Genomic DNA, 13,020 nt, shown 5'->3' on the forward strand with positions numbered 1-13,020 from the left:
GGGACAGGAACTGGGCCCATGGACAAAGTGTGGGTAGAGGTCCCAGGGGAGGCTGAGTAGGGTCCTGAAAATCAGTGCTCCCAAGGGGTCTGACAAACCTGTGCTATAATCTGTTCCTCTGCCCAGTTCCTGAGAGCCTTTCACTCTGTATAGCTTTTGTCATGGTGTACCCTTGTTCCCTGTGAGTCTCTTTGTCTTTTTTTTTATTTTTCATTCTGCACATATTTTTTTCATTTGTGCAGGATGCTGTTATCTGTGCAGCAGATTCAAGCAAGCCACTGAAAAGCCGGTGTTACTCAGTTTTAAAGCTGGCTACATCAAAATGCTCACCACGTACCTGACATTAAAATACTTTTTTTTTTTTTCTTTAATCCTTTACAGTAAATGCTTTGTGGCTGAAAATAAAATCTAAAATTTAGATTCCCGGCCAGATTCATTTTGTGATTGGTGAGATGCTGCGCAAGGACTTTTATTAACCGGTATCTTCTTTTTCACAGCAGCACCCACCCCTTTATATCCTACAGTATTGCTGGCCAGCAGTAAGAGTGAAAAAGTCACTTGGAACTATTTCAATATCTCTAATTCCAAATTCCTTCAAGGAAAAACCTGCTACTATGTTTGTTTCCTTGTTTGTTTAATATTCTGATGTGTTCATGGTCAAGTGGATGGATACTCCACTTTGCATTGAAATCGTATCCTTTATGAAAGGGCTTTGTAGACCCTTCCTTGTTGGATTTCCAGGTGACAGCTACCCACAACAGAATTTCAGCAGAGCATTCTGTTCTGTTTTAATTTGTTTGAGGAACATATAATAGCAACTGACCCCAGGACAACATGAATTCCCAGTGAAATAAAATTTTTCTGACAGAGAGGCAGAAGGACTACGTTTGAATTTGTGTTGAAGCTACACAGAAAACAGGAAGTCTATATTAAATCCCATTGCCCCTAAAAGGCAAAGGAAGAAATGTAATGGTTTATAGTGTTGTTATTAATGCATTAAAAATATTCTGATTGGTACTCTACATAAAAGATGTGGGAGTCTAGTAACTGTCACACACAATACTAAAAGGGAAAAGAGATGATCTTTTTATTTATTTATTTATTTTTATTTTTTTTTCACCAGGGTAGCAGATGCAAAGGGGAACAGTCATCAAGATAATTCTGAGGATTGAGTGATTACCTACCTTAGGTTTAAAAACATTTTTGGAATCCAGACTCAGTAAATAGAAGATTATTTTGCCTTCTATTATCTCAGAATTGTGTTTTTGAGAAAAGATAGAGCATATCCTTACAAATTAAACTTGGCATTGTAGCTCCTTCATCTTGGCCTATAACATTTGCCCTGATAGATTGATTTGAAAGGTGTAAACTTTACTCAATGCTTCTCCATGACCTAAGGAAGTAAATGAGTTTTGCAGAGGGTGATCACATCCATCTCAACCTCACTGTCTAATAGTCACCAAGGTTTCTTTTCACAAATCTCCCCCTTTTTTTTGCTATGCTTTTTCAAATAGCGTTTTCTATACACTGAGGAGCAAGGAAACAGGAAATTTTCATTAGTGATAGGTGGTTTTCTGTCTTTGGGATACAGTACAGTTTTGGTCTCCTACCTAAATTTGAATTTTGAATATACTTAATATTACTAACTGGTCAAATACAGTAAAGAAAGAGAGGTCAAACTAATACTGTATAATGTGATGAATACCTATTTGTTTTACTAAATGGCACTATACATATTTTTTCTGAATACTACAGTTTGGATGCTACTTCAAGTTCAGTTTGTTTAAATACTTTTACTTGGCCTTTTTTCACTGTATTGTAGTGATATTCTAGGAGTACTTTTTAATGAAGACTGACATGTAAATTGTATTTTTATTTTCACCTAGACATGGTAGTGAGTTAGGATTAGAAAGGAAGACAGGTGGAAAGGAAGATTTCGTACAGAAGAGACATACAGTGAAGCCAGTAAGAGGCTTGTGACAAATAGTTTAACCATGTTTAATGACAAGAAGCACTATGGGTTGTGTTGAGTAACTCTGCAAAGAAAAGCACATATACAATGCTAAGAGGTATTCCCACAACATTTATTTTTTGTTTAAAAATTGTGTTTTCTTTAATTACTACTACATTTCCATCTCATTTGCATGGGTGAAATTAAATGCATGTGTTTTTCTGAACTTTTCACATTTATATATCACCCTTGGACAGAAAACATCATTGTTTATATAAACTTCAGCAAAAGAAGATGGGTTAGCAAAAGTAGCTTAGTTCATTTTCATCAGATTTCTACATTTTGTTTTAATTATTGCAGCAACCTGTGTCAAGCATTTAATTTCAAACATTCTGTTTATCACCTTTTCTCAGCAGGTTGTATAAAACATTGAAATGGAGAAAGATGCAATCAGAGCGTCTTGCTTTTCAGCAGCCCTTTTCAGCTGGTCTTCCAATGCTCATTCTGCAGAGCTGCTGCTCACAACCAGTGCTAGACAGAGCAGCTTCAAAGCAGCTTGCAGTTTGTATAATAACTCGAGCTTGCTTTCTAGTCTGGTTTGCAGCATATTATTGTCATTATGACCAGCCTGCTTATCTGAATGACAACATTGCTTGTTACCAAACAGCACATCAATGTACACTATAATATACCAATCTGTAAAACTTAGAATATTTTTTTTGTTTTACCAGCCCAACGTGTTATGTGTGAATGTTTAACAAAATAATACACCTTTCACTACTGGCAGTTGAAACCAATATTATTTATCAGATCTTTTTAAGATTTGACTAAGACATTCTTACTCTCCAGCTGAATTTGTTTAGTTTAATAATTTTGCTGCACGTCAATTGTTTTTATGTGTTTTAGGATAACTGCAAATGATAAAAAGTAAAATTTTCAAATATAGCATGTGTATAGCAAAAAAAAAGCATGTGTCAAGTTGAGGCTTTACATATCCTGTGTAGTATAAGTGTGCAATGTTATGTCTGCCTTCCAAAATAATGTTAAGGAGCTTCTGAAAAGATTTTGGAATTAGAATTTGAGTTTGGAAAATGTTCAGCAAAGCATGCCTCAAAGTTAAATTTGCCTGCATCAAAGTTAAAAATCACTTTCAATAAAAAAATTAAATAGTATAAGTGAATTTTATATTTTCAGTGTTAACAAAACGAGATAACTGAATTTTTATAAATCCTTCTTTTAAAAAATACTGGTAGTATTTGAGGCTCCATTTTGTCTGCACTTTCATACATTGGTAAGGACAATTAGTAACAGACATTTGGTTATAAAATCTGGTTTTTGTTTTATTTCTTGCTGTTATTCACACTAGCCTACTTCATTGAAGAGCAAGTGCAAGTTGACTATACTAGCGTGAGGTGTTAATGGAAAATTCAGGCAGCTATTACACATTACTTGGGTTCGTTTCCGTTACCTGAATGTTAAACCATGTACTTTTATGGTTGATCTAAATATCTCATATTTTTTAATATGACTTGCTGGTGGAATTGCTTTTATACACTTTATTCATGGAAGATAGAGTTTATCGCCAAAACAAATATGTGACTAGTTTAATGTGAAAAGAGACTTTGTCCAGTTATTCCTTGCATGATTCCTCATATAAAGGGTTCTTCCAACCCTCTAAGAGTTTCTGTTTTCTTAATTTCTTAGTGATAGTATAGCATTGGAAGAGATTTTAGAATATCTCACTAAAATTACCATTTTAATGTAAATAAAACAGTTCAAGATTTATTCAGCAAAGTTATTAAATGTTTACTTTCTTCGAAGATTGTGAACTTTGAATAAAATACGAAAGGTCCAGGAATAAGCTGATACAACCCTCACCTGTTTTTAATTGAAAAGCAGATTCCTATTAAACTATTTATTTTACAAAAGTGGCACTACAAGTCTTAAAAGGCAATCAAAGAAAATATTTGAGAGGTTTTTATATTATTTATCTCTGCAGACTTTGAACTTTTCTATGGAAGACCATTTTCTTGCCAACTTTCCTTTAGAATATCAATAAAATGCAGAGGGGCATTTAGTAAAATATTCCTAGTTGTTTTATATGATATATTTGGGCAAAACACAGTGAGTTTTTCAGAAACTGTTTTAGACATCAGTGATTGTATAAGTGGAAGCAGAATTTGAACGTATTTGTTAATACTAAACTAACTACAAAATCAGGATATTAACCAAATATGCAGGTTTTGTTGTTGTTGTTGTTGTTTTTTTTTTTTTTTTTTTTTTTTAAGCACATTGCATCTGTGTAGTCATCCTGAATATAAACTGCAGAAGAATATTGAGTGTACAACATATATTTAGAGTTACACCACTTTAGTCAATGGAATTAAAGTAAATTTGCACTGTTTCATAATGCTGGTATTTGATAATTCTTATGTAGAATTCACAATTATGCAGACAGAAAACTGTTTATTCCCAATTTAATACTAATAGCTATTAAAATGTAAATTTCCCAAGGGTCCCTAATATGTGGTCGAGAGAGAGAGAACACGTTGTGAATTGACATTTCATCAAATTCAATATTAGATGTGCAGTAAATCCTATACTGATGAATTATCCAGTAAACTTCTAATACTATTTTTTTCTTCGTTTTGCAATAGCTGTGTGTCAATATGACCAATGAGAAGATACACCAGTATATCAATGAAGTACTTTTCCTACAAGAGCAAGCAGAATGTGTACAAGAGGGAGTTACCACGGAAACAGTATATTCTCCTGGAAACCATACTGCAGCCTTGGATTTTTTCTTTCAGGTAGTTTTCAGATCCACTTTACATCATGTATATTTACATCACGTACTCTGTGTGTTAGACTAATATGAAGTTTTGTTTACATTTCCTGTTTTTTTTTAATCTAAAGAGAAGGTTATGGGACTAAAGAAACCATGGAAAGGGTTGTCTGCTCTTGCAGTTTGAGGGATAACAGATTTGTAATGATCTAGGGTTGAAGAAAATGTAACAGAAAGACATTGTCCATGTACTGATTCATGTGTAGCATTTGTGTATCATGTTATGTCCTGACTGCAGCTGTAGTACCAACCAATCTCTGTTGTAAACTTGGCAGTATCTTTTATGCCTGGAGCAAGTTTTTGGAGTAAAACTTCTAAGAAGGACATAGCCCAATCGGTTTCCTAGAAGATCAGCAATAATGATCAGTTTTGAATTATCTGATATGCATAGACATTGAGACTTAAAGAACATTTATACTGTTGTTTTCCTTTTCTTTCTGTAGTAAGTGATATGTTTATCTTTATTAAATTACCAGCTGTATTACTTCGCAAGGAACAACTGAAATTACATAAAACCAAAACATCTATTTTTTATTTCAGAAACCATCAGGTTTTTTGTCAATGCTAGATGAAGAAAGCCAATCTAACTGGTCAATGGAACAGAGTCTTTCTAAACGCATTCAGTCCTATCTGGATACATCAGACACAAATACAGTTTATTCTTCCACAAAAGATGGGAATGGCAACCTTGCACCAAAGGATCAGGGTGCAACCTTCACCATTATGCATTATGCTGGGAGGGTAAGTTGTTTGAATGATAACACACAGTTAATACAAATTCTGCGTGGCGTGTCTAAATTCTGGTTACAAATAACAATTCACATTCCAATGATGAATTTTGAGATTGTATCTCAATGCAATATATGTATAGAATTGCTGGTGTGTACCCTGTGGTGTATTTTTGGAAAAGTTATGAATAGGTAAATGTTAATCAGGACTTTTGTGGCAGGATTCAGTCTACATAATTCTGTATCCTAAATTGTATTTTCTGTAAGCTGTTTATGAAGAAGAGGGGTGATTCAGATATCTCAGCATAAATGTTTAATGTCATTTTAGTTGGCTGTCACTTAGCTTTCAGAAGTTGTTCCAGAACAGGATAGGTTCCTTGTAGGTCCTGTGCCACATATATAGATACCATGGATACCAGCATGAATCTGACCAAAAAAAACCCTACATTTTTTCTGGCAAGTTGGCAATCATACATAAAATATGTTTGTACTTTTTTTTTTTTTTTTTTTTAATCTCAGAACATGCTGTGGCTTTAAATCTTGCCATAAAACAGGATGAATGTTTTGCATTTCCCCTTCTGCAATGTTCACAGGAAAAGCATGATCAGTTTTGTTAAATAGGCCTCTTACCCTTTTCTTTCCAATACTCCCTCATTTTCACATTCTTACCACAATGAACCACGGCTAAAAGCAAGCAAAATACTTATGTGTTTAAATGGATAAAAATATGTTTGTTTTATAATCTGACAGATTGTCCTCTGTGTAATTAATGTGACATGTTGCCACTTTTCTCTGTTCAAAGTAAGGTATTTGAAATAAGCTTATGAGTATAGAAGGTATGGACATAAACTGGGGTTCTCAGTTCTCTCTTTTCAGAAATTTCCACCGAAATCAAGTGGAAATATAGACTGAAAGTTGCAGGAATCAGTCCTTGCATCTGAACAAATTGTTCTGTGTCTTTTCACACTTCCCAAGTCTTAAGCAGTGATCCCATGAGCTATCTCTCCACTGATGAAATCCCATAAAAGCTTTGTGCCTGGCAGCTGTTTAGCTACTTTGCCAAGGAACGACAGCACTGTGATCATATGCACTGTGTTGTTTATAAATATAAATGTACTTGTTATTGGTTGATGACTTTACATAACAGGGGACTTTAAACCTGAGGTCTCGGGAAGCCCGGTATCAGGCAAAGCCTGGGTTTTTCATGATTTAGTGGTTTGTGACTTGTACCTCAACACATCAGAATATTCTGTGGAAGCCATGTAGAAACTGCAGGTGCTTCAGCTTAACCAGAGAAATGACACCTAGATGCTTCTCTCTTTACCTGAGCAAGAGATGGAAGAGATGAGGTCATTGAGCAAGAAACTGGGCAGCTATGATAAGTCTTTTGATTAGAATGCATATTACAATGCTAACACAAATATAAGAGCATTGCTGCTCTTTACTGTGAAAGGTAGTTAGAGCAACCTTCTCTTCACATGATTGTCCTTGTAGCAAATGCAGAGAGTTTATCTGGTGTGCTGCTAAAATATCAGTATAGATTCAGAAGGGAGCTCTTTGAGCTTGTTAGGGTAGGAACAAAAGAAATAGCGCTCTAATCCTTGTTGCTAAAGGTACTCTACTGAATGACACACTTTCTGCTATGATGAATATTTTGGGTGCAACAGATTTATGCTATTGAATGCTCAGTCAACTATTGGCAGTGGGTACACCTAGGAGGCAAGTTCAAGATTTGCCTCCAAGTCGCCAAAAAAAGACTTGCTGTCTCTGTCATATCTCAAGGTAACATTATGTTTCCTGAACTGTCCAGAGCAAATGAGAAGACAGGCTCTGCATGCTTAGGCTTCTTTGACCAGATTAGGGTCCTTTGCAGCAATATGTATGGAGAAAGGTCTATTTTGTGGCTCTTATTTGACATCAGAAATGAAGTAGATGAAAGTGTTGGGCAGCATTCTGACGCAGGCAAATTTGTTCCTGCCCAATGTTAGAAATGTGGTCATTATGGAAAGGATTAAGAGTGTTTGGACAGTGCTTAAATTCTTAACCTAAATACTCTGAATAACTCACTGGAGGCTCTTCTTTCATCATGAAGCCTTCTACTTACGCCCAAATTAATTACCAAATGGAAGTGGTTTGAATACCTCTACTACTGGAACTTTTTTTTTTTTTCTTTTTGTAGAAATGTGGGCACGTGGGGGTTAGATTACAGCACAGTGAAGATTTTCTGAAATTTATTAGCACTTAAAGTGTTTGAGTTAATTGCTGACAGTGGGCTCCAGATGTCTAAATTCCTTTATAAATCTGTTGTCTGTTGTTGTTCTTAGGTAAGGTGGTTTTGTTGTTGTTGTTGTTGTTGTTGTTGTTGTTTTTTAATAGATTTCTGTTGTGATTATCCAAATTTATCAGAATACCTCTAAAAAGCTTCCACACACTAGAAGACTGATATGGAAACAGCAGCAAGGAAGTTGTATTAAAATCACAATCACAACAATAAGCAAATTTCTTGAGGTTGAAAAAAATTTCTTTTATTCTCTGAAGGACTCAGTAGGATCATTTGTTCAGATCAAAGGTTCAGGTGCCCAGTTCTGAAACTTAAATCATGAGTGGTAAGGAGTACATTTTTAATTAATGTGTGTTTTATCCTTGCATAGTTGTTTAGATTTTTTTTTTATTACATAGACTCTTGGCTTGACCTTTTCCTAATAATAGTAATGACATTTGATCTAAAAGTATGAACAAATAGATGGCTCTCCAAGTAATGTAAATTCACACGTTCTTTTGAAGTCAATGGAGATCCTTTGGTTTACATTGGCCAAGGAATTATTCCAGACTGTAAGGTTGTTCTTTGCATCCGCATAGCAGTAAAATGCTTATGTTCCCTGCCAAAACAGAAAAGTTCCTGTGCAACTGCTTAACTCCCCTTACTTTAATAGTGACTGAGCAAGATCTTTAAAGACACTTGCATTTTTGATAATTCATTGAACTGTTACCAAGCTATCATAAGTGGAAATGTCCAGGGATTTGTGATAGGAATTTACATAAAATCTGATGGTAGCATTGTTGTACTAAATTATTACACAAATGGATTATTTTCCCAGACTAGTGTATCTTCATAGGTTGAAAGAAAAAAGATATTAAATTATTATCATTTTTTTAAACTGCTGATGCTGTTCTTGAGATTGTGTTATTACTACATTTAGTATCTGTTTTATAGAAGTCATTTGTGATTTATACTTAATGAAAATTGTTAATAGATCAGACTGTTAAATACATCAGGTTTTATTGGCACTCAAAAATAAGAATTTCATATATATAAAGTGACAGTATAGTTTGGCAGGTTTTGATGGCTAATTTTATAGTCTGATATCAATTAAATGAGTCTAAAGCAAGAGAAGTAGAAAGCAGTCTTCTTCTGCATCGTTACCTTCAGAGATCTCCAAATTTAAAACGGGGGGGGGGGGGGGGGGGGGTAATTTTATTCTCACTTATCACAATTTTTCACTGATTATAACTCCTTTAACTTGGTAAAGTTTGTCATTATTTACATGAGTATAGCTGAAAGATGAATCAGACCCAGAGGGCAGAAGAATTACCAGTAAAATGTGACAGGTAATTGAACATGAAATTTTCACTTCTAGGCTTAATCATTTATATTCAGGTAATGTGTCTAGGCTGGTGTTCACAGAAAAAGTAACACTGAATGCAGGCTTTATGTTAAACAGAAGGTGAGGGCAGACAGGCTGATTTCCCTAGGTAACAAAAGCTGTAACTGCAATGTAGTTCACAGTCAGTGTGAAACAGCTGGTAGTCCACCTCGTCTACTGCAAAAAAAGTTTCACGTTGGACGTGGTGTGGGCTCCTTTTTGCAATAGGTTATGTATGTAGCTCTAAGTCCAGAAAGAACTGGGTTCAGATACATTTACTCAGGTAGCTACACTTAGAGTTGCCATTTTAGCAACTCTAAGTGCAGTTATACTGCAAAAAGCAGCTATTGAAAATTCTGCCTTGCTTAAGAGGCATACTGTTTTATCTTTAATTGAGATGCCAGACAGCCTTCTGTGAATGAAAGTGTGTTTCTAGCTTTATAGTATGAAGGAATTACAACTGACACAAATGTGTCCATGCAGTTTTAAGGACCTCTAATGTGTTCCTATCTTAATGTTATGTAACTATTGTTGTAGGAAAATAGTCTTTTTTTTCCCACTATTAAGTCTTTCTGACTGATTATAATCATGCATTGTCAAGTATTGCTCATTCCCTTGTTTTGTGCTCAGTAGCCTTCCCTAGGACTACATATGCCATATTGCTATTCCAAGCATAATTAGATACAGATTATTCCAGAACAGGCAGTACTAAGAAAAAGAGGGAAGAGATAAGGGGCGAGAAATGAAAAATAAAAAATAAAAGTAAAAAATGCACAAGGTCAAAATGAACCTAGGAAGGCATACAGGGAGAAGAGATTCAGAAGGAAAAAAAAAAAAAAGAATTTGGAATCCATGCTTGACTTTCTGGAGAAACAATAACAAAATGTCTGTGTATGATACTGTTCTCAGAGACCTTTTTCATTATTATTATTATTATTATTATTATTATTTATTATACTCTTGACTCTTTTGGCATGGAGAAAGTGGACTAAAAGAGGAAACTGTGCACAAGTAAGCTGCTGCACATAGAAGTCAATGTGTGAGTGAAATTTTTCAATGGAAGATGAGAATGAATTCCATATTACACAAATGTGACAGAACCATCCTGTGGAAGAAAGTAAACATTTGTTTTTCTTTATTTCTCTTGAATTTCACTATTATGCTTGTTCAACACTAGATCTTCATTCTTCTGCAGAAGTATGATACAATTGTTATCTCCATGATCACATGTTTAGCAAAGGCCACTGTGAATATTAGTACTTGATCATATCAAGTATTTTACTTTATCTCCCAGTTTTAATTTTGCAGCTGAACAGACTCCTACAATGCCTTGATATATTATGAGTCTCTTCTAAGAGCTATTTGATGTCTTGGTATCTGACTGCTATAAGACAAAAGGCTTATCTGTTCAGTTCAGGCAGAAAGTAGAAAAGAATGATTCAGGTTTTGTGAGACTAAAAAAAAACTCGTGGAAGGCTTTATCTGAAAGTTGTTTTACACATTGCCTTGAACGTTGTCAGTCTGATCTCTTCTGAAAAAATTCTGCTCGTCTAGGGTACTGCTTTGTTTCTGATGCCTGGCGTAAATGTGGGTATACTCAGCTGCTTCTTGCAGTGCCCATCTGCCTAGCAGCACTGTGAGAGGAGAGGCACGGTGAGCCCATGCTGCACAGTGCTAGCTTCTCTGGAGGAAATAAGGTGTTTTGTGGGTACAGTTGATCAATGCATCTAACCATCAGCTGAAACTGTACTAAGAATGTGTAATACCGAATCTCTATATACTTTTGTCAATAACATTAATATTTACATTGTACGCTCTCACGTAATGTAAGGGCTTCACGTGAATTACATCTCTGAACTGTCAGCCTTACTGATAGTCATGATTTTTGAAGAATAACATTCCATCATGGAATTTTGCTTAGGATTCAAACTTGTTTTATTTTTTCCTAATTTTATGAAAGAATTAACATGCCAGTAAGTAAACCAGAAATATATAAGCTAATATATTAGCTTAACATAATGTCAAGAGACACAGATTTATCTTGTAGCAGTATTTAACATATCCTTGTACGAGATAATGAGCTATATGCTCATTTGTTCAAGAAGCCTGAATAACATATCATATTTTAAGCTTTGAGCAGTTTAAATTTATACTTGAATTAACAAATCTGGTAAGTCCCTTGTCAATGTTTGCTTTGCCACTGTTTTTGACTTATAGTACTGTAATAAACTGTTCAGACCAAAAGACCAACTTCTTTGCTCTATAAACCAGTGCACATAATGTCCTTTAAGTGCAGATCAATGTCTGTGCCATTTCTCAGCTATGCACATTTCAAAAATACCTCTCAGCTGTCAGCTCACCTTCACCAGTGCAGTCATCTCTGAAATGCCTCATGTATCCCAGGCAGACTGTGAAACTGAACCTCTAAATCAAAAGACAAAAGGAGATGGATTAATCAATAAGGAAGCTTTCATTTTCTCTATTTTTTCCCCAGGCCGAATCCCCAGACATAACAATCAAATCAGTCTAGTCTAAGTTATACCAAAGCCTATAAAGGTTATTTGACAAAGATTCTCTTTTTTCACACAGACAAGGTAGTTGTACTTTTTTTCCCTCCCTCCCTCCTTCCCCTTCCCCTTCCCCTTCCCCTTCCCTTTCCTTTTCTTTCTTTGCTTCCCTTCTTTTCTTTCCTTCTTTGGCTTTCCTTCAGGCTCTCCTGAGGGAAAAAATAATAGATCATCACTACCACTGCTCTCATTTGTTTTTAGATATCTTCTGGCTTTAATATTCCACTATTTCTGAGTGTTTTCTGAGAGTAAGACTTTACAGACTGTTTTAAAGGTATTTAATTAGCTCATTGCTTAACAAAGCTTGTTTGGAGTGTGTGAGAAGCCCAGAGATACTAAAAAAAAAAAGGCATATTCAGACTTTAAAATGCTGTCACTCACATATTTGTACTGGTGGAAAGGTAGCAACTACAAGTGACCTTTCTGTACATTGAAATTGTCCTTGAACATGTTCTCAAAAAATTCTCTTTCAACTATATGAACCGATTATTTTCACATTCATTGAATTTAACAAGACATACAAAATGAGAGTTTCTGAGTTACATTTTAAATTATTAATATTATTACTATGTTATGAAAATAGTAACATTTTTGGTTTTAACTATAAATGCAACCAACCAAACATAACATTCCAGGTGGTGTTTTCTTGGCTTTTTTAATCTTCCAATTAACCATGAGTACTTTTGTCATACCACAGGATATGAAAACAAAAATTATTTGAAGGAATTGATTAAAAGTATGTGTAAAGGTGGTTCTGTTGATAAAGTATTTGGGGAAATCGAGTAAACTTAGATAAAGTCCCTTACTAAAATCAGGTGATACAAAGGGGGATACTTCAGGTCAGAAGTCAGATTTCTGAGAGAAGATGTAAAATCGAATGTCATGAGGATAATTAATGACTGGAAGAAACAAGAGTATGTAAGAAGGTAAGAGGGCCGTGCAGTTCTCTGTGCACCTTTGGAGTGCAAGCTTTCTGTCTTCTGGGTGTTGTTTTTTTCCTCTTATTCTTATCTACATGTTTTCATGACATTAAAGCCAGGTGTACCAATTTAAATGACCAGAGAACAGATCTGACACAAACAGAATGAAATATTTTTTTTGCATAGCAAGTAACTAGTGAAACTCCTTGCCACGGAGTATTATGGATGCCGAAAATGTTAATGAGCTCTGGAAACAGAGACTCACAGAGGAAACATCTGTCAAGAGATATTAACCACAAAGATGAGATACAGCCTGCAGATCCAGAGCTCCCTAATGGGCAGAGCCCTGGAAGATGAGAGGGGAA

The 13,020-nt window shown here is 35.1% G+C and overlaps 1 protein-coding gene across 2 annotated transcripts in view; it reads left to right on the top strand.

The window, feature by feature from the left end:
• MYO16 (myosin XVI) overlaps nucleotides 1-13,020 on the top strand; it is a 374,412-nt gene that overhangs the window by 266,156 nt on the left and 95,236 nt on the right. For both annotated transcript variants that reach the window (XM_032185978.1, XM_032185970.1), the window contains exons 22-23: nucleotides 4,609-4,761; nucleotides 5,337-5,537. In XM_032185978.1, the coding sequence (XP_032041869.1) occupies nucleotides 4,609-4,761; nucleotides 5,337-5,537 (354 nt within the window). The remainder of the gene's footprint in view (nucleotides 1-4,608; nucleotides 4,762-5,336; nucleotides 5,538-13,020) is intronic.

Source organism: Aythya fuligula, chromosome 1 (assembly GCF_009819795.1).
Source record: "Aythya fuligula isolate bAytFul2 chromosome 1, bAytFul2.pri, whole genome shotgun sequence".
Lineage (NCBI taxonomy): Eukaryota > Metazoa > Chordata > Aves > Anseriformes > Anatidae > Aythya > Aythya fuligula.